Source organism: Canis lupus, chromosome 8 (genome assembly GCF_011100685.1).
Source record: "Canis lupus familiaris isolate Mischka breed German Shepherd chromosome 8, alternate assembly UU_Cfam_GSD_1.0, whole genome shotgun sequence".
NCBI classification, from domain to species: Eukaryota; Metazoa; Chordata; class Mammalia; order Carnivora; family Canidae; genus Canis; species Canis lupus.
In genome coordinates, this window is record NC_049229.1 from 27,155,788 (window position 1) to 27,178,898 (window position 23,111).

The 23,111-nt window shown below is 36.0% G+C and overlaps 1 protein-coding gene across 3 annotated transcripts in view; it reads right to left on the bottom strand.

Annotated features, from left to right (window-relative positions):
• The window catches only part of MAP4K5 (mitogen-activated protein kinase kinase kinase kinase 5), a 109,314-nt gene that overhangs the window by 80,896 nt on the left and 5,307 nt on the right, over positions 1–23,111 (bottom strand). For all 3 annotated transcript variants that reach the window (XM_038544670.1, XM_038544671.1, XM_038544669.1), the window contains exon 3: positions 1,361–1,418. In XM_038544670.1, the coding sequence (XP_038400598.1) occupies positions 1,361–1,418 (58 nt within the window). The remainder of the gene's footprint in view (positions 1–1,360; positions 1,419–23,111) is intronic.

Below are 23,111 nucleotides of genomic sequence, written 5' to 3' on the forward strand. Positions count from 1 at the left end.
CAGAAAACAGTACGGTGGTCTCTCAAAAACTTAAAAATCAAATTACCAAAAAAAATTAAAAAAAAATAAAAAAAATCAAAAAAATCAAATTACCTCTAGCAATTACTCAAAAGAATAAAAGGTTTGGAAGAAATATTTATGTGCTCATGCTCATATAGCAATATTATTCACAATAGCAAAAATGTGAAAGCAACCCAAGTGTCCATCAACATATGAACGGATAAGTAAAATGTGATCTATGCATTCAACGCAATGTTATTTAGTCTTGAAAAGTTAAGAAATTCAGATGTATGTGACAACTGGATGAGCCTTGAGGACGGGACATTATGCTAAGTGAAATAAGCAAGCCAGTCACAAAAAGACAAATACTGTATGCTTTCACTTAAATGAGATACCCAGAATAGTGAAAATCAGAGACAAAAAATTAAATGGTGGTTGCTAGGGACTAAAAAATAGACTGGAATGGGAGTTACTATATAATGGGTATAAAGTTTAAGTTTTTAAGACAGTGTCCTGAAGATAGATGGTGGTGATGTTAGCACAACATTATCAATGTATTTTGTACCACTGAACTGTATGCTTAAAAATGGTTTTGATGGTAAATTTTCTGTTATATGTATTTTACCACAATAAAAAAACTGGAGGAAAAAAGCTACTATTGCTCTCAGAATCTTTCAGGTTACCAAAACAACAAAATTGTTACAGGTTTTACCCAAAGCAAATTACTCAGTATGGTTTTGTTTTGTTTTTGTTTTTGTTTTTTTTTAAAGTAATCTCTATGCCCAACAGGAGGCTCAAACTCACAACCCTGAGGATCAAGAGTTGTGTGCTCTACTACTGACTGAGCCGGCTATTTTAAAACAGCTTTCTGATACACAGAAGTGTCAAGGAAAAAAAAAAAAGCATTAGGCTAAGACCAGAGTTATTAAATTTAAATCAACCAGCTAAGTTATAGCAAGCATATAAAATACCATTATCTCAAATATTCTCAAATATCTTGCCCCATCCATAAATACTTTCCTAATTAAATATTCATAAAAGCTAAAATTGAAGTTCAAATATTTCACTGCAACCTTAAAGGAAAATTACTTAAGTAACTTTAAGTCTTCCAATTTCCGAACATGCACATTTCAAGTTTTATTTAGCAACAAAACTATCACACCAAACTCATCTCTAACTAACAACCTCCAATGGAACTTAATTATAACCATATTGGATATTCTACTGCCCTGACAACAAAGACTTCTTTTTGGAAGAAGGGAAATAAGGACAAAAATATGGAATGTGCTTGTTAAGTCCTATATTTATGAACTACACAAGAAAAGTATTCAAAAATTATCTTGAGAGTTTTAATACATACCAGGCTCCAATTTGATAATTTTTACTGCAGCCAACTCTCCTGTATGAATATTTCTAGCCTAAAATGAAAATAAAAATGTTTTTAAGTTTGTTAATTATATAAAACTTATTTGGCACTAAGTTAATTAGTTGCTTATTAACCATGCTTTGAACAGAACTAAAAAGCAAACCCTTTATTTCCAACAAAATGAATATATTCATTTTCTCATTAAAGAAAAATATAGAAAAGATACATATACACACAGTTACCTTTAGTTCTGCCACTCAAAAATAGCTATTATTTACAATTTTTGTTATACTTCCACTAAGTGTTTTCTCTATACTAGAATTAATATATTTTTAAAGATTTTATTTATTTGAAAGAGAAAAAGTGAGGGAGCACAAGCAGAGGGAGGGGCAGAGGGAGAGGGCTCCCTATCTAGCAGGGAGCCTTAACTGGGGCTCAATGCCAGGACCCTGAGATCATGACCTGAGCCAAAGACAGATGTTTAACCTTGAGCCAGCCAGGTGCCCTTAGAATTAATATTGTCCTTAATTAAAAAAATACTCATGGAGCGGCACCTGGGTGGCTCAGTGACTGAGTGTCTGCCTTTGGCTCAGGTCATGATCCTTGGGTTCTAGGATCAAGTCTTGTATCAGACTCCCCACAGGAGACTGCTTCTTCCTCTGCCTATGTCTCTGCCTCTCTCTCTGTGTTTCTCATGAATAAATAAATAATCTTAAAAAAATACTCATGGTTTAATAAAAAATAAATTTTAGGGCAGCCCGGGTGGTTTAGCGCCGGCAGACCAGAGGTTTAGCGCCGCCTTTGGCCCAAGACATGATCCTGGAATCCCAGGATTAAGTCCCTCATCGGGCTCCTTGCATGGAGACTGCTTCTCCCTCTGCCTGTGTCTCTGCTTCTTTCTCTCTCTGTGTCTCTCATGAATAAATAAATAAAATCTTTTTAAAAATATAAAATTTATATATTATTATTTTATAAATAATAGATAATTAAGGAAAAATTTAGAAAAACACATTATCTGTATTTTACTACCCAGAGGAAAAAAGTTAATAGAGCATGTGTTTCCCTTTTTGCCCTGTGTAGATATGTATACTGTAGAAGATGATGCCATCATACTCTTCCACAATGTAATCTATAATGCTGCACAATTTTCTATTAATGGGAGATAGATTGTATTTCACTAATCTGGCATTGTTGAAGAAGGAGGGTTTTAAATTATTCTGTAGTAATAAACAGAGGGATAAATATATCTTAGCTTTATTTCTATCCACAGCCTTATTTCCTACAGATAAATTTCTAGAAAAAACTATTCACTACTTAATCAAAAATCATGGACAGACTGTTTTTTTTTTTTTAAAAAGATTTATTTGAGAGAGCATGTGCACACACACACAAGTAGAGGAAGGGACAGAGGGAGAGAATCTTAAAGCAAACTCCCCCGAGCTGGGAATGCAAGGTGGGGCTGGAACCCATGATCCATGAGATCACAACCTAAGCAGAAACCAAGAGTTGATCACTTAAAGTGCATCACCCAGGCACCCGTGGAGAGACTTTTTATAATTAGTGCTGCAATGATTATAACTGCAAATATTTTGGCACATATCAGAATTTATCAGTAAGGCAACCTACAAGTATAATTGTTAAGTCAAAGGTATGTGGATTTTAAGTGGATGTATTGCCATAGTGCCCTTCAACAAAACTATGTGAATTTATACTCTCATCAACCTTGGATATGAAATCTACATTTGCTCAGTTCTCTTGTAGGTCCAATTTTTAATTGTTTTTAAAATTATGTACCTTCTCCATGTTATATATAATTTTAAATGGCTACAGAATAGTCCATATAATTATTCTCCCTTATTGTTAGAGATTAAGAATGTTACATACAGTCTTTTCATTATTTAAGATTATTTCTTTCAAATGGATTCTAGGGTTTGAAATTAACTAGGTCTAAGGGCATGCATATAAACATTTAAGGCCATCAATACATACTACCAAAACAGTCTAAAAGCACTGTACTGTTATGTTGTCACTGCTACTATGAGTGCTCATTTTCACTGCATTCAGTGGCATTCCATATGTGGAATGAAATTTAATAACAATGTATTTCATTTACTATATTAGATTCAAATGTAAACTTTCATACTTGGCATAAAATATAACATATGATAAAACAGAAAAGTAAAATCACACCAATTTGCTGGATTAAATAAGTAATGTTACAAGAGGAAAGAGGAAAAAAGGGAAAAGAATAGAAGGATGACCAAGAAGGTAGGGAAAACAGCCTTCAAAGAATACTTTTAGAAATGACATATAGAAGGTGAAGAAAAGAATAGGGGAGAGGGATACAGAAGGAAAGTCAAAACAGGAAGAAGAAAAAAATGATTTTCTACAGAAGTCTCAAATATGCTATGTTGTGATAAGTTCACATTTTTCTCATCTATTATAGTAAATTAGGGTAAGGAGGGGTCTGGGAAGAGAAAACAGACATTTTAACTCCCCCCATATAATTATCCCTCACCCAATGCAAACATATTTAGAGACACAGGAACAGGTCAGCCAAAAGCCTCACACAACTACCCTCTCCTCTTTCTTGCCCTTAGAGAAGAGAATTGTCTATTAGCTTTAGGTCTTGTCCCAATTCCTAAGATCTTTCAGTATCTCAGTTCTTCCATGGGTTATAGAAAATTATGTGCACACAAATTTAGGCTGTCCACTACTCAACATTTCACATGCCAGTGAGATTCTGGTACAGAAAACATGGCCAGAAGTTATAAGTAGTAATAACTGACCTCTTGGGAATCTTGTTCAGTGGGTTATAAAATGTGTATTAGAAGACAAATTCCATAATAATGATGTAAATTATATTTATAATTGCTTTATAGTTTGAAGGAACTCTTACATTCATTACTTAATTCTGTTTATTTAAACACAAAGACTTAGCTCAGTCAAGTTAGGGGACTGGCTCTAGGCTATTTTACTGGCCAGGGGAAAGAGAAGGAGTTAGAACCCAGTAACTATATTCCTGTTGTCAAGGTTTCACCGCTCCTTTCAATAGATGAGAATTCTGTTTTCCTTTTTAAAATGCAACTGATACCAGAGAAAAGTATTAATTTCATAATATCTAATAAACTTGAGGGATGACTTCTGTTGAAAATAATGTACTAATCATATTTTACATTAAATTATTTCCTATGGTGATTTTCAATGTAAGAGGTTGTGAACTCTTACATATTTAAGATCTTAAATTTGAGAGTTGAATTTGATCCAAGGAAAATATTATTATTTAAATAATCTGGAAAAAGTTACCAAATAAAAATCAGTAGCCTTCCAAAATGTTTAAAATCTATCTTATAGGATTGGGAAAAATATCAGCTGACAAGATTCAACTTATTCTTCTTTTAAGGCTCCTGCAGTATAATCTAGCCAACATAATTCATTTTCATCCCTACATGTTGATACATTTCCTGGTTTTTCCCTCTTTCTGTATTTCTCTAAACAATAATTTTTAAAATATCCCTGGAATCCCATAGAAAACAAAAAGCACCTGTGGATATATAGTAGAAGTTTATATACTGGGAAGAAAGATTTAAGTGTAAGAGACATAGATGCCACAAGTAACATGTATGTACACTCACAAACAGTGACAGTTGAACCATTCAAGGTTCTAAAATTCAGGTAAAGAATGCAGTATTTAACTCTTTTGACAGTGATAGATGCTGACACATCTCCAGCAACAAAATAACTTCAGGGTATCCATTACTTCAGTTTTCAAAGCAAAACAGGTGTTAGGGCAATACACTCTGCTAGTCACTAGAAACCAAAAGAAAATATGAGCCCATACTTCCCAATTACAGATTATCAAATGAGTACCAACAGCATGAAAAAAAATCTAATATGCTTCTCTGAGAGTATGAAACAATTAATTCTGGTTTTTAAATCCGATTAACCAGAAGCAAATGTCTTGGTCTCTAGTTTGAAAGCACTGTCCTCATTCTGGTACCTTCTCCTTCCCCTGCCTTTCTCCCCTCCAAATTAGCCTAGTTATTTCAGATTTCTCCTTCAGAATGAAATTTAGATATTATGGACTCCAGGAAGTTTTGCTTGACATCTCAAGGCTGCATGAAGTGTGTTCTCTTTTTAGCTATAGGCAGGATTCTATGAAGAACTATGCCACAGGTAGATGCTCTATAAATTTGTTGGACAATTATGATTGTAGTAAGGTATTTGTTCTCTTTACTTAAAAAATAAGAATATTAAAATTCTCCACAACTAGGAAGTGCTATGACACTAATAATATACTGCTTTAAACAGTCTTTGTTTATTCATGTTAATTTGGTTTCAATTTTTTTAAGGATTTACTTATTTGAGACAGAAGAAGTAAGAGAGGGTATGAACCAGTGCGTGGAGGGGCAGAAGGAGAGAACCTTCAAGCAGACTCTCAGCTGAGCATGGAACCTGATGTGGGCTCAATCTTATGACCCATGAAATCATGACCTGAGCTGAAACCAAGAGTCGGACACTTTAGCCAACCAAGCCACCCAGATGCCCTTCACTTACAATTTTTATTACTGTGCATTAAAATTAAGAATTTTAGAGAAAAATTTTATTTGTAAAAAATCATTACAAAATATTTTGTTCTAAAAGATTCAAATATTATAAAATGACAGTCCCTCTCCCCCATTTCATCCCCCTGAGTAAGTACTGTAAATTGTTTAGAATATATCCTTCCAGATTTTTAATTAGGTTGATTCTTTTTTAAAAAATTTACTTATTTTAGAGAGAAAGAGAAAGAGATTAAGTGGGGAAGAGAGGCAGAGAGAGAGAGAGAGAATCCCAAGCAGATCTCACAACACTGAGATCATGACCTGACTCAAAGAGTTAATGGCTCAACTGACTGAGCCACCCAGACACCCCAATTAGGATGATTCTTAAGAACATACTGACAGTTTGAGAGTTTCTTACAAAGCTGCTTAGCTTAGTCTTACTTAGTCTAAGCTTACTTAGCTTAGAGTCTAAGTCTCTGCATAGTCTTACCATATGATCCACCCAATTAAGTTAAAAACTTATGTCCACACAAAAACTTATACAAGAATGTTTATAGTAGGCATTATTCATAATCACCAAAACTAGAAACAATCAAGATGTCTTTCAATAGGTAATGATAAACAAATTGTGGTACTTCCTTCCATACAGTGGACTATTATTTAGTGATTAAGAAAAATGAGCCATCAAGCCATGAAAAGATAAGAACTTTAAATGCATACTGCACTAAGAGAAAGACGCCAGTCTAATACCATATGATTCCAACTACATGACATTCTGGAAGTGGTAAAACTCTATTACAAACAGTACAAAGAACAACTATTGCCAAGGGTTTGGGTGAAGAGTGATGAATACATAAAGCATAGGGGGTTTTTAGGGTGGTGAAACTGTAGTGATGAAATAAACATCATTATGTACCTGTCAAAACCCATACAACAAATGAATCTTAATGTAAAGTATGGACTATAGTAATACTATATCAATATTGGTTCAATAATTGTGATAAATGTACTACACTGATGCAAGATGTTAATAAAAGGGGAAATTGTGGGTACATGGGTGGATAGGAGTAGATGAATGTAACTCTACATACTATCTGCTCAATTATTCTGTAAATCTAAAACTGTACTAAAAATTAAGTCTACTGATTATTTCTAAAGGAATATATATAAAACTATTTTTTTAATATACAAATATTTTCACACTCTGGAGTCAATTTTCAACACAAATACGTTGTTTGAATTTAGTAGAACCAAAATAAAGACACAGGGCCAAGGACACTTTGGGGTTTTTTGTTTGTTTCTTGTTTTTTAGAGATTCTGAGGGGTTCAGAAAGAAACAGCTAATTGGAGGATATGAACAACAATTACAGAACCATATAAAATAAAGATGATATTTTAACATTCAGCTATACCAGGCAGAAGCCAAAATATATTTAGTAACAGAAGTAAAAAGTAAAGAAAATAATGTAAGCTAAAACTCCCACTGAGAGGATACTTAAATGTCAGTCTCCATTTTGAAGACATACTTCTGTTCTCTCCAAATGAAGAACCGATGGGCAAATTTTCGTACTCTGTAATTTTCCAGCTGGATTTTAAAAACAGAAAGCAGTACCAGGCTCTTTTATAATAAAAGGCAAAAGAGGCTTTCAGAAAAAAAAGATCTAAACAGAGACTTTACAGATTCAATTTACTAAAGAGATCTTTCAGAGATTTAACATATAATTTCACACTATAATCCAGAAGAGTCATACATAATACTGGCTTTTGAACCCTAACTATTCCCTCCAACAAGTTTGGTCTGATATTCTCAAGCATTTTTGTTTTTAACACACAGAATTTGAAGATCCTGCATTATGTTAAAAGGAACTAATGGAAGTACCACAGCACCTCTCTACAAAAAGGATCCAAAAATACTTGATTCCAGTTATTTTAGTAGGTTATCAGTATTTACTATTCAGACTTAAAGTATACTAAACACCCAGAACTCTAATAAAATGTTACTATAACTCATCTCTTATTTTTGTTTAAAGATTTTATTTATTTGAGAGAGAGAAAGAGAGACAATGCACATACACAAGCAAAGCAGGGGGCAGGGGGAGAGGGAGAAGCAGACTCCACACTGAGCCTAGAGCCTGGCACAAGACTCCATCCCAGAACTCTAAGATCATAACTGACTGAGCCACCCAGGTGCCCAGCTTATGTCTTATTTAACTCTTATTGAATAGGAATTGAAATTAATAGGTTAGAAAAGATAAATAATAAACAGGATCAATGTCACAATAAAATCCATTAAAGAGCCTTTTCAGTTAAATTAAGTTTCTATTCTCATTGCTAAAGCATTTCCCTTTAACCAATTACATTTCTAGAGCAGTCTTTTGACTCTAACTATCCAATGGGTGTTGAATTTTTAAACTTACAGTAAAAAGTTACCCTTAGGGATGCCTGGGTGGCTCAGTCAGTGAAGCATCTGCTTCGGCTCAGGTCATGATCTGAGTCCTGGGATCAAGCCCTGTGTCGGACTCCCTGCTCAGTGTGGAGTCTGCTTGTCTCTCTCTCCCTCTGCCCCTTCCTACCATTTGTGCTCTCCCTCTCTCAAATAAATGAATAAAATCTTTAAAACAACAAAAAAGTTATCCTTAGATTTCCACTTGTGCAAAGGTTAAAAAAAAAGATGCTGATCATCCTGATTAAGCCATTTCTATTTCAACAATATCATGCAGCTGTCAGTTTTCTCAACCATGAGCTTCTTTATGTGCTGTGAAATTTTTAAGGTGACTAAAAATAATTAAAGGAAAGGTCTTGTATCTACACATTTTACACCTACAAGTTTTTAAGAAATAGTAGGAAGATAAGACTTAATGAACATTACACTCCTGTTGCCATGAAGTTACAAGGGAACTTCTTAAAACTAAGTCAAAAAATTAAACTGGTAACTAATGACAGTCATCTAAAAACTATGGCAACCAAAACAGTCATCATGAAGGTAAGTGAGGTCAGTCTTTCTTTATTCACAACTTCATTGTTTTTCATATTAGGCCCTTCATCCTATCTCCAATTAGCTTCCTTCTAGCATATTTTTAGGGTCACAAAACTTTTCTGTAAAGCCAACTGGGGGCACCAGTTTTACATATGCCCCCTTCCTCCAACAATACTCTTTAACATAATAGAAAATCAAGACATCTCTGTATTTAACAAGCTACCTCTAGTGGCAGGGTGAGAATTTCTCAGGGTCAGGGTTATGCAACCCAGATTTAAGAATATGAACTACAATACAAAAGCAGCAACACAGTATCTGTAAGGTTTGAAGAATACAAAGTACTGGTTCATGCACACAAAAAAGTAAACAGTCAATTATGTCATAGGCTATAAAACCTCTATACCTGAATCTTTATGGAACACTGTTTTTGACTGGTTTATTCATTGAACAAATATTACTGACTATGTGCCAGGTTCTGTTGTTGATACTGGAGATTTAATGAAACAAAAAAGTTCCTATCTTCTAAGGCTTTCATCAGCTGAAGAGAGAGAGAAGCAAACAGTAAATACCATACAGCATGACAAAGTCCTCAAAGGTGATATAAGACAACACAGAAGGGTTCTGAGCCCAGTTAAAGCTTCCAAGAGAAAGTAAACCTAAACTGAGACTTGATGAGAGACTCTGGGGTTGTGGGAGGAGCATAGTGGTAGTGGTAGTGATAGTATCACTATGGCAGAATTCCAGGCAACGGTGTCCAGATAGCAGAAAACATGGGCATCTCAAAGAAATAAAATTATCTCATGTTAAGGGAACCTAAGAGTGTAAAGAAGGTAATGATGAGACATGAGATTCCTCTGAAGCTCAAGACAGACTGTATCACCCACTGCTGTAGCTACCATCTACTAACTTGGTCACCCTCCCTTGTTCATTCAGATTTTATAGCCCCTTGCTCACAGTCTTTCTCTTCACCCCTTCTCCTGCCTACAAGAGAAGTCTTAGAGACTTCATCTTCCAGATCTACTTCCTCACTTTTCATTCTTTGACCTCCTATCTAAATCCTGTCTTTAAACACTGTATTTCCTGGGCAGCCTGGGTGGCTCAGCGGTTTAGCGCCGCCTTCAGCCCAGGGCCTGATCCTGGAGACCTGGGATCGAGTCCCACATCGAGTCCCACATCGAGTCTCACGTCAAGTCCCACGTCAAGTCCCACGTCGAGCTCCCTGCATGGAGCTTGCTTCTCCCTCTGCCTATGTCTCTGCCTCTCTCTCTCTCTCTGTGTCTCTCATGAATAAATAAAATCTTAAAAAAAAAAAAGAGTAAACACTGTATTTCCTGATAATGACCTATCCTTTCAGTTCACTAGGAAACTGAAAATCCTTTTTTTTTTTTAAGGTTTTATTTATTTATTCATCAGAGACACAGAGAGAGGCAGAGGCATAGGGAGCCTGATGCAGGACTCAATCCCAGGTCCCCGGGATCTTGACCTGAGCCAAAGGCAGACACTCAACCACTGAGCCACTCAGGTGCCCCTAGTCCTTCCATTTTTGTCAAAGCATTCCCCTACAGCCACCAATTACATCTCAATTCCTCACATTCTCTTTACTTTCAGGGTTTCATGGTCCATCACTCCATTTACAGTCACTCTCTTACAAATATCCTTAACTTCTTTCCCATTTTCCCCTGTATCACACTAGCTGGGCAAAATCCTGATTTGATAAACCCAATTATCCACTCATTCCATACCAGTATTGAATAGCTAGCTAAATGCTACTATAAACAAATTACAAAATAATGTTCACTGGTCTTATTTTGAAATCACAACACAAATTTCAAATTACAACTTCTCCACTAGGTTTGATTTTCCACTCTTTATAAGAACTATTTTACTCCTCTCTCTTCAAACCTTTAATAGTGCCTCAGCCTTTTTGTTATTCCCTTTTCTTACCTATTCTGAGTGAGGACAGAATTTCAGTTTTTCTTTATCTAACATTCTCCTATGTAATCCTATGGCTTTAATAACCTTCTCCAGGACAAATCTCTCCTTACTCAGCTCCAGATTCCTAAATCTATGGAAACCTGACAGGCATCTCAAACTTAAAATGTCTAACACAGCTCCGTATCACTTGCCACCAGGGAACTACAAATCAAAACCAAAATGAGATACCACCTCACACCAGTGAGAATGGTAAAAATTAACAAGATAGGAAACAACAAATGTTGGAGAGGATGTGGAGAAAGGGGAACCTTCTTGCACTGTTGGTGGGAATGTGAACTGGAATAGCCACTCTGGAAAACTGTGTGGAGGTTCCTCAAAATATTAAAAATAGAGCTACCCTACGACCCAGCAATTGCACTGCGGGGGATTTACCCCAAAGATACAGATGCAGTGAAAAGCCAAGACACTTGCATCACAATGTTTATAGCAGCAATGTCCACAGTAGCCAAACTGTGGAAGGAGCCTCGGTATCCATCGAAAGATGAATGGATAAAGAAGATGTGGCTTATGTATACAATGGAATATTACTCAGCCATTAGAAACGACAAATACCCACCATTTGCTTCAACGTGGATGGAACTGGAGGATATTATGCTGAGTGAAGCAAGTTAATTGGAGAAGGACAATCATTATATGGTTTCACTCATACAGGGAATATAAAAAATAGTGAAAGGAATTATAGAGGAAAGGAGAGAAAACGAGTGGGAAAAATCAGAGAGGAAAACAAAACATGAGAGACTGCTAACTCTGGGAAACAAACAAGGAAGGGGTAGTGGAAGGGGAGGTGGGTGGGGGAGTGGGGTGACTGGATGATGGGCACTGAGGGGGGGCACTTGATGGGATAAATACTGGGTGTTATACTACATGTTGGCAAATCAAACTCCAATAAAAAAATACACATATAAAAAATGTCTAACACAGGACACTTGATTATCCCTGCTCCATAAACCCATTCATTCCCATATCTTCCCAATCTAAATAAAATTAATTGCATCCATTCAGTTGCTTAAACTCAAACCCAGAGGCATTCTTCATTTCTTTCCTTCACATTCTTTACATCTGATATATCAGCAAATCCTGATGGCTTAAAAATATAAATCAAATCCATTCACTTTCCTTTACCTCCTCTGTTATACTCTAGTTCAAGCTTGTCTCCATTAGAAACTGGTAAGCAATTTAATAGGAAATGCAAAGAAACAGCAAGCTAAGCATAACCTCTAGTTTTGCACTGCACAGCTAAGTGGACAGTGCGGTCCCATTCACTACAACGACAAAGAATCTTATGTGGTGAGACAGGAAGGTAGTGAAAGGGCATAGATGAATGGTTCGGATTTGAACATATTTAAATTTTAGGTTCCGATGGAAAACCACCTGGTGATATCCTATAAGCCACTTAATAGGTAGCTCCTGAAGCTCAAGAGATATTCTGGATTGGAGGCAGATTTGGACATCATCAACATTACTAAATCCAAGTCAGGTAGATGAGATTACTTAGGAAGAATATGGAGAATAAGAAGGAAAAGAAAGTTAAGAATAGAATGCTAAAAAATCACCCACATTTAAGGAATAGTGAAAATAGACAAAACTAAAACAAAAACTACTGTTCTGTTAGAGTTCTGTTCTATTAGAAGCCCAGTTTGGAGAAACTTTTGGGAATCACCCAATTCAACTTCATTCCAAAAAACAATTCTCATATGCTGGCAAACTGAATTTAAATAAAAACTTTAAAAAATTCTCTTCTACTTTGAGGCAGTAATTTAGTCAATCTAATACATTCATTTTTAGGATAACTTTACTTGTATAAAGGCTTTTTATGACAAGTAAAATCCACTTTCCTATAATTTCTCCAGTGGTACCAGTTTTGGACTGTGAGATAATACTGATTTAGAATATTCTTCCTACTGTGACAAATTTCAGGTATCTAAATTTATCAATTTATTTAATAAGTATTTATTATAATCCCTATAGCAGTCAGGGGCTAGACTCTAATTTTAACCCTGCTCAGAGAAAATATATAAAAGCTGAGGTACTTGGGTGGCTCAGTCAGTTAAGCATCAGACTATTGGTTTTGGCTCAGGTCATGATTTCAGGGTCCTGGGATCAAGCTCTGCATCAGGCTCTATGCTGGGTGAGTCTACTTGTCCCTCTCCCTCCTACTCTATTCCCCGCCCCCACTTGCAAGCTCTCTCTCTCAAATAAATAAATAAATAAATAAATAAATAAATAAATAAAATCTTTAAAATAAATATATGTATAAAAGCTCCCTTCTAACTACAAACACCGAATCCCTTTAAAATGCCACATAGAGGGGATCCCAGGGTGGCTCAGGGGTTTAGCACCTGCCTTTGGCCCAGGGTATGAACCTGGAGACCAAAGACTGAGTCCCACATCAGGCTCCTGGCATGGAGCCTGCTTCTCCCTATGCCTGTATCTCTGCCTCTCTCTCTCTCTTTGCCTCTCTCTCTCTCTGTCTTTCATGAATGAATAAATAAATTTTTAAAAATGAAAAAAATAAAATAAAATGCCACATAGTTTCCAGACTCTTCTCACCATTTTGGTTACTATGTACTTTAAGTGCTCAAAGTCTGATGTCCAACAAAAATGACAGCAGTTATAACATTAGATTCATGGCATTAAAGGAGATTCTTTTGAATTTTTATAAAGTTATGATAATTTTAAAATTTAAAAATAAATGTTGAAGGTGTTATATTTGAAACAGAATGGAATACTTTACCCTCCAACAAGAGCAAAGTAAAGCACTTTATCTTATTTCTCTATAAATTCTTTTAGGAAAAAGGGAGGTTATAAACACTAGACATATTATATACTACATAAATTATTATATGAATTTCAAGGAAATTATTTCCAATAAAACTATCAAATTTATGGGAACAAAATATAATAAGGGTGGAGTCATTATAGTATAACCTCCATATGAAAATTTAAAATAAAGATTAGTCACTCATTACTTTAACTTTTTTTTTTTTCATTGAGCACCTCTTATACATCAGATACTTTAGATATCAGGGTAATATTGCTGAAGTGAGAGCAAAGAATTACAAAGATGTATCTGCCCTGTTTGAGTTTCAATGGGACAGATTATAGACAGTACCTAAAAAGGAACTGACTGCTTCTAAACATAGTATGTCCTTACTGTTTAAATAAGTTAAATGACCATTTGTCAAGGATAGGGCTTGGGATTTTTGCACTGTATGAGAGGTACCTGCCAACTCACAAATTCCTTAATTTTTGTGGAGTATTTCCAAGCTGCCTTCCACACAGTTATACAGGTCTAGACGAGGGATCTTGCTATTATAGAAAGAGACGGCATGGCAGCATTTCCCTGAAGACATATTCCCAGGCAGACATATTCAGAGCCTGAGGCCTTCCTGTTAGGGTTACTCTAAATCTGTCCACATGACTTACATCTCAAGACACACTAAAACTTCAGCCTGTTAGGACACTTACTTGTCTGTGAAAAACATTTTCCTAACCTTTTCTTAGAACAGATTGATTTTATTAAAAGGAGGGTTCCATCCAGAAGATTACTTAAATTGAATTAGTTATCTGGATGTCCTAATGGCAAAGAAAAAGGAAGAAAGGATTTAAGATTAAAAGAGGGAATCATTGTGGTTGGGTGCAACATTTTTGAGGAATAACTGGTTAAAATTTACTAAAACTTCAAAAAGCTTAGAAAATTTAATTCTAGAAATTTACTTAAGAAACAGTTTTCTTGAGATGCCTGGTTGGCCTAGCGGTTGAGCGTCTGCCTTCAGCCCAGGGGTAATCCTGTAGTCCCAGGATCGAGTCCCACGTCGGGCTCCCTGTATGGGGCCTGCTTCTCCCTCTGCCTGTGTCTCTGCCTCTCTCTCTCTGTGTCTCTCATGAATAAATAAATAATTTTTAAAAATTTAAAAAAAAAGAAAAGAAACAGTTTTTGTTTTTGTGTTAAGGATTTGTTCAAGGATGCTGATCACAGCACTGCTTATAATAAGGAAATCCTGGAGTCAATCTACTTGTTCAACAATAATGGATTAAAAATTGTACAATGAAGTTTCTAAGTGAAACATATATAAGAAAAACATTTTTTAAATTGTACAATTATACAAGGAAATAATACACAAATATAAAATGTGTATATTTACTAACATAAAAAGTTGTGATACACTGTTAAATTCATTTATATATATATACTGCATTCAAATATATACTATATATTATATATTGTATACTACATATGTGCTTATACATATAACTTATGTACAAACCCTTAATATAATCTTTTATTTCTTTACTTTTTAAATATTTTATTTATTTATTCAAGAGACAGAGACAGAGAGAGGCAGAAACACAGCAGAGGGAGAAGCAGGATCCATGCAGGGAGCCCAATATGGGACTCAATCCCGGGTCTCCAGGATCACGTGCTGGGCCAAAGGCAGCACTAAACCACTGAGCCACCAGGACTGCCCTTAATATTATCTTTTAAAAGTCTACAAAGATATAAATAGCAATGTTTATCTTTTAGCAAAGAAGATACTGGTAATTTTTCATTTGTTCCTATATCATAGTTTCCTAAAATGAACACATTATTACATAAAATGTATTTTAAAAATAAAAGGTAAGAAAGAAGGCTATTTATGCCTAGGCCAGGAAGAGAAAGGCAAAACAGGAAGACAAGTCCTACTCATGGATCTATGCTACTGCAGAAATAATAGGAAATTACTTCTGGAAAAAACTGGTAAGAGACCCAAGTATCTCCATCATCTGATACAATTAGTAACTGAAAAGCTTAAAATGTAAAAGTGTAGGGTGCCCAAGTGGCTCAGTTGGTTGAGCGGCTGAGTCTTGATTTCAACTTAGGTCATGATCTTAGTGTCCTGGGATCAAGCCCCATGACAAGCTCCACCCTTAGCAGGAACTCTGCTTGAGATTCTCTCTCTCCCTCTGCCCCTGTCCCACTGCACGTACACATATGCATGCTCTTTAATAAAAACATAAACAGGGACGTCTGGGTGGCTCTAGTGGTTGAGTGTCTGCCTTTTGCTCAGGGCATGATCCGGGAGTTCCAGGATCGAGTCCCGCATCGGGCTCCTTGCATGGAGCCTGCTTCTCCCTCTGCCTATGTCTCTGCCTCTCTCTTTCTCTGTTTCTCATGAATAAATAAATAAAATCTTTAAAAATAAATAAATAAATCTTTAAAAAAAGAAGAGGGAAAAAAGAGAAGAAGAGGGAAAGAAGGCACAGTGCCCCTTAAAAAGGAGGTGCATGTGTGAAGTAATACACTGGTTCACAAGACAATGCTAAAAGTCACATCCTTCTCAGACAGTCCTATTTACCTTAAATAGAAGCACAGAGAAGTAACTAGTTAATGATATCTGCCTGAAATAATTAGTATTTTATTTTAATTTATAATAGCATTACACAATACAGTCTATGGGACTCAGTTAATCTGGGTAACAATAAGCATACATCTAAAGTTCAGACAAAACGAGGGCAGGAGAGAGCACAATAGAAGTGTCCCAACAATCAAGATAAAGGATAGATTATCTTTTTAGCTATTTACCTCGTAGTGTGACATGAGCTGAGTCATCCCCACAGTAACGGCAAATCAACCCTGGGTTCCGATTAGGAAAATATGAGGGTAAGAATAATGACCAGAAGGGGTAACCAGAAAAAAGAGCCTCTTAAAATTGGTGCCGAGAACTGAAGCATATAAGCGTGTTCCAATCCATCCAAAAAATCCTTCATCTCTCAGCAGAGGCGTGAGGACACCAAGTTTCACCTGACCATAATTTGTATAAAGTTTATTATGTAATAAGCAATGTGTTAAGGGCTGTGTCCCAATGATTTTAAAGCTATATCCCCCAGGCAGCTGAGTATAGTGGAAAGAACAGAAACTATAGGATCAGAAAATCTGGATCCAAATCCCCATAGTACCATGTACTCACAGTAAGATCCAGGAAAAACAAAGTTTTTTCTTGGGTAAACCAGAGATGATAATATACCTGTCGCTACTTTATAGGATTATTGTAAGAAACAAATAACATACCGGTTATGAAAGAGCTAAACAAACATTAGTCACTTTTAGTCATTTTAATCGGACTTTATTTTCGTAAAAATGTTGGAAGGTGGAGGCCAGTATGATTCATGAGCTCAAACCCCTCCAAGGATAGGTCAGGCTATCTGCCTGGCTTCCCAATTCATCTTCTCAAAATCTCAGTGGGAGATGACATTTAACAGAAATAGAGATACATTCGACCTAATTTCATCTTGCCCCTCACAGTAACATTTTTAAATAGTACTTCACATAACTGAAGAGAAACAGCCTTCTAATAACACTCAAACGTACAAACAGTCCAGTACGGCCAAGTGGAAGTGCCTGCTCCAATTAATAGAACTTGGACTAGTTCTCAACAAAGCTCTGAAAATGCAACTTATCACTTGTTAATAAACTTCATATTTCTCTTCCTGTATATTTGGTCTGAAACCACAATTTAAAGTTAAGAAGTGAAACAAATTTTGAAAGCAAAAGCAGAATAAGAAATCTAAGTCAATTCACAATCTAACCCATTTGTTTTTATCAGAAACACTGGAAATGATGGTTATAGTTAAAATGATAAATGTAATACAAACTAACAAAAACACTTAAATGTATTATAAACCTAAACTGAAGGCTATATCCACAAGTCAATTCTGGAACTAGGATTTATACAACTGCACCAGTGATGGCACTGTTTTATGTCTATCTTCACCAAGATGAAAGTATTTTAAGGACTTCTTTTATAGTTTTCACAACATTTCTATGAAGATAGAAAAAGAGTTTTTAAATAATTTGTCTTCAGACATGGTCCAGAGCTTCATATCTAACATCAGAATCATGTTCTTTTTTTAGGCAGTCATAAAACAGGCAACTTCTGCACAGTAAGAAAAACAAACACTAAATAAGATTTAACCAGATGATTTATAAAATAGTAAACATCTGTAACAGTACACTTCATTGTAATAGCACACTTTATTTTCATAGTAACCTTACATAATGCTTAACATAACATCTAATAAATAACTTTTAATAAGATACCCACTAGCTTAATAAAACATGTAATTTAACTAAGATTTTTGAAACACGGTCCTTATTTTTTGCTGTTAATTTATTTTTGCAAGTTATTCACTCTCCCTCACCCTAACATGAAAACCCAATAATCTTTTATGCCAGCCTACCAGGGCACAGGAAGGACAGTATATTCAGATAAATGGTATTACTATCAAAAAAGAGAGAAAGAAAGTAGGTGATGCTTTGATATCAAATGTCAGAGAAATAATAAACAGCATATACATCCATTTTCTATCACCTTCATATTTGGGGTCATTGGCACGCCTATTTATTAGTATTTAAATATTAGAGAATGTTGGTAGAGAGACACATAGTAGAGGCAGCTACATATTTATTTACAAAATTATGCTTAAAAAAATGGTATTGGAATGGGCAACACATTCAACAGCTGAACTTAATTTAATTAAAATCACAATGATCTGTATGTACTCTTGTACCAGCCAATAAGATGGGATGATGGCAATGGCAATGACTATGTCTGAGTTCTAATTCCAGACCTTAAAGTTTACAATTTAGCTGTAGTAATAGGGTCAGGTGATTCAGTAAGATCAAGAGATATTTAAGACTTCTGATTACAGAGACAGCCACATAGCTAAGTCCTTCATTTGCTTCAAATATCGGCTCAAATCTAACCTTCTCAATGAGACGTACCCTGATGATCCTCATATAATTGCCCAACCTGCTCCCCCTCCCATCCTGGCAATCCTGATCCCCCTTAACCTGTTCAACGTTTCCTTCTTTCCATATCTTCAATCACCTTCTAACACATACATACACAACTTACTATGTCTATTGTCCCTCTTCCCTACTAGAATATAAGTTCCATGAGAGCAAGAATTTTTGTCTACTTTGTTCACCTATGTATCCCAAGGCCCCAGTATAGTGTCTGGCACAGAAGAGGTCCTCTCTAAATATTGGTTGAATGTTAAATACCCCTTTCAAACCTGTCATCACTTGGTCCCCCACCCCAGCTCCCCATTTATCAATGTGCCTCATCATAACCATACTTGTAGGGAACCAACTGGGGCTGGAAATCAATAGAGGCTCTACTTTAGAAAGGAAGAGGGAGAGAAAAAAGGAGGGAGGGTAGAAGAAAGGGAGGGAAGGAAGCTTTAAAAGTATTCCCGACATTCCTAACAATCTCATCCTAAGTTTTTGCCTTTTATCTTTCTAAATTTTCAATTCCTCTCAAATCCTTTGTCTTGTTTTCATTCCCTGTTGAATTCCTTCTCAAAATTCAGCAACACTCTTGGTCACTTGGGTGATAAAACAATCCTGAAGAATAATAACTGAAAAACTGTGATCAGTCTCAATGGGGAAAAAGAAACAGTAGAAGAAATGTCTGTCTCATTTCTTTTTCCTTTCATAGCTACATTCTTCAAGGAGGAGTCTACATTCCCTCTACTTCTTTACTTACCATTTATATTTACACCTCAATAATTTTGCTTTTAAAAAATTCATTTTATTTTTAATTCAAGTATAGCTGCTATACAGTGTTACATCAGTTTCAGGTATACAACCTGAACAACAACTCCATACTTTATGCCATGCTCACAAGTATAGCTACTATCTGTCACCATGCAACACTATTACAATACCACTGACTATATTCCCCATGCTCTACCTTTCATAACTACGACTTATTCATTCCATAACTAGAAGCCTGTACCTTCCACTTCCCTTTATTCATTTTGCCCAACCCCCTACCCCTAACCCCTCCCTGCTGTCAACCACCAGTTGTTCTGGGGATTTGTGGCTCTGTTTCTGCTTTTTTTGTTTGTTCGTTCATTTGTTTTGTTTTTCAGATTCCACATATAAGTGAGGTCATATGGTATTTGTCTTTCTCTGATTTATTTCACTTAGCATAATACCCTCTAGGTCCATCCATGTCATTGCAAATGGCAAGATTTCATTCTTTTTATGGCTGCATAATATTCCATTGTGTAAATCTATACCACATCTTCTTTATCCATCCATCTACTGATGGACCCTTGGGATACTTCCATATCCTGGTTACTGTATATGCTGCAATAAACAGAGGGATGCATATAATTTTTTTGAATTAGTGTTTTTGTTTTCTTTGGGTAAATACCCAGTAGTGGAATTACTCGATTATATGGCATTTCTATTTTTAATTTTTTGAGCAACCTCCATACTCTTTTATACAGTGGCTGAATCAATTTACATTCTCACCAACAGTGTGAGAAGATTCCTTTTTTTTCTACATCCTTGCCAATGCTTGGTATTTTTGGTCTTTTTGATACCAGCCATTCTGACCGGTGTGTAAGGTAAAACTTTATTCGGTTTTGATTTGCATTTCCCTGAGGTTACTGATGTTGAATCTTTTGCTCCTAATGAACCCTTTTGATTCCTTATTTGTATGACTGTCATGTTGCTCACTCCTTCAAAACATATTCACTGAGCACATACTATCTGGTAGGCACTATGCTAGGCTAGCCAATTGAATGGTAAACACAAGGTCCCTGTTCTCATGCAGTTTGAATACAGCATGACGACTGACAGCAACAATGATCTATGAAAATGAGGAGTATTAGGGTAAGAAATCATACAGCACAAAGATATGACCTTATTTAAGGGACAGAAAAGCCCTCCTTGAAAATGCAATGTTTAAAACCAAACCCACAGGTGTGTGCGTGGCTGAATTAAGGAGCCAACTTGATTTCGGCTCAGGTCATGATCTCAGGGTGGTGAGATTGAGCCCCTCTTCAGGCTCTGCACTCAGTGGGGATTCTGCTTAAGATTCTCTCTCTCCCTCCCTCTTTGCCCCTCCCCTGCTTGTATGCTCTCTCTCTCAAATAAACAGATCTTAAAAAAACAAACACCAAAACCAAAGAGTAGAAGATAGACAGTTGAGAAAGAAGAGGAAGAGAATTCTAAGAAAAGGAAATAGTACCTACAAAAACCTGAAGGACAGAGAGTAGAGTACATATAAGGAACTAAATAAAGTTCAGTATGGTTAGAATGTCAAGATAGGCAAGGCCTTAAAATGTGTATTATTCTAAGGCTTTATTCCTTGGACATGGAGAATAAAAGAGGAATGACACAAAACTTCAGATTTATAATTTTTGAAGATCAATATATTTTCCTAATTGTAGTCAGAGCAGAAGGGAGCAAGAATGGATGCAGGAGATGATAAAAATAACCTCTTAAAATCTTTATCCCCAGTTCATCTCTCAAGCCTAGAGCTACATTTCCTACCACCTATTAGATACACCCACCAATGTAATGCCATATGTTAAAAACCAGACACAAGATCCAGACCCACATATTTAGTATTTCCTAGTTTTGTTGATAGCAGCAGTATCACCACCCAAGTCAGAATTTTAAGTGCTATTGATTACTTGTTTCCCCCCATTAATCACCAGGTAATTTTGACCATCTTTTTTTTTTTATCATTTTATTATTTATTTGAGAGAAACAGCAGGACGTCAGGCTCAATCCCAGGGTCCTGGGATCATGACCTGAGCTGAAGCCAGATGCTTAACTGAGTGAGTCACCCAAGCACCCCATTTTTATCATCTTCTAAATAGGATTCAAATCCATCTCTTCCTTTTATCTCCAGTTCCAGTGCCTAAATTTAGGCTTGCACAAACTCTCATTTGGATTATTCAATCACTTGTCTTTACACTTCTAGCAACTTTACCTAATCCAGCCTCTACACCATGAGAGATTCCCTTCTTTAGTGTTTCTTCAGTTTATAGAAGTCCAAATTCTTTGACATGATATATAGATCCATTATCTTATCCTTTTCTGCCAGAAAATTGCCTGTATTCTCCATCTATGACATCTCTGCCATATTTGGTCACACCAAATCTACAAATGCAGATCCCTCAAAATTCATCATAGTTTCTCAAGATGTCAGGTGTTTGCACCCACTATTCCCATAGCCTGAAATATTTTTCCCATCTTGTCCACCTGAAAATTACCCCATATTATTTTACAATCCAGTCAATGCCTCCTCCTCTATTAATCCTCCCTGGTTCACATTATAATTCTTTCTCTTCTCTTCCCTTCCCCTATTCCCAGTAAAGACAGAATTATGTATTTCTTTGACTTCACTTCTACAACAGCACTTTCAATATTATAACTGTTTACATGTCTGTTTTCCTGACTAAATTATATGTCCTCTGTTGATAGTATACTTTCTTGTGTCTCCATCCACATCCCCTAACATCCACTTGGCACTGAATAAGTATATCCAGAATAAATGAATCTATACGATGGGATCCTAGGATATGCTTCAAAATGCCTTAAGTTATTTTAGAATTGTGACTTCTGGCTTAAGGGAGAGATAAGGAGGGTGTATATAAAAAAGGGATTCACAGGATCCCTGGGTGGCGCAGCGGTTTGGCGCCTGCCTTTGGCCCAGGGCGCAATCCTGGAGACCCGGGATCGAATCCCACATCGGGCTCCCTGCATGGAGCCTGCTTCTCCCTCTGCCTATGTCTCTGCCTCTCTCTCTGTGTGACTATCATGAATAAATAAATAAAATCTTAAAAAAAAAAAAAAAAAGGGGATTCACCCCAGTTCACCCAGCACCCAGAAGAACCTATGGAAGTGATAAACTACATAATACATAACAAAGATTTCTATACAAAGTATACATTATTTATTTATTTATTTTTATTTATTATTTTTTAATAATAAATTTATTTTTTATTGCTGTTCAATTTGCCAACATACAGAATAACACCCAGTGCTCATCCCATCAAGTGCCCACCTCAGTGCCCATCACCCATTCACCCCCACCCCCCACCCTCCTTCCCCTTCCACCACCCCTAGTTCGTTTCCCAGAGTTAGGAGTCTTTATGTTCTGTCTCCCTTTCTGATATTTCCTACCCATTTCTTCTCCCTTCCCTTCTATTATCTTTCACTATTATTTATATTCCCCAAGTGAATGAGAACATATAATGTTTGTCCTTCTCTGATTGACTTATTTCACTCAGCATAATACCATCCAGTTCCATCCACGTTGAAGCAAATGGTGGGTATTTGTCATTTCTAATGGCTGAGTAATATTCCATTGCAAAGTATACATTATTTATGATCACAAAAAAGTTTTCTCATTGAAAACAACAAATATGAATAGAATCATTC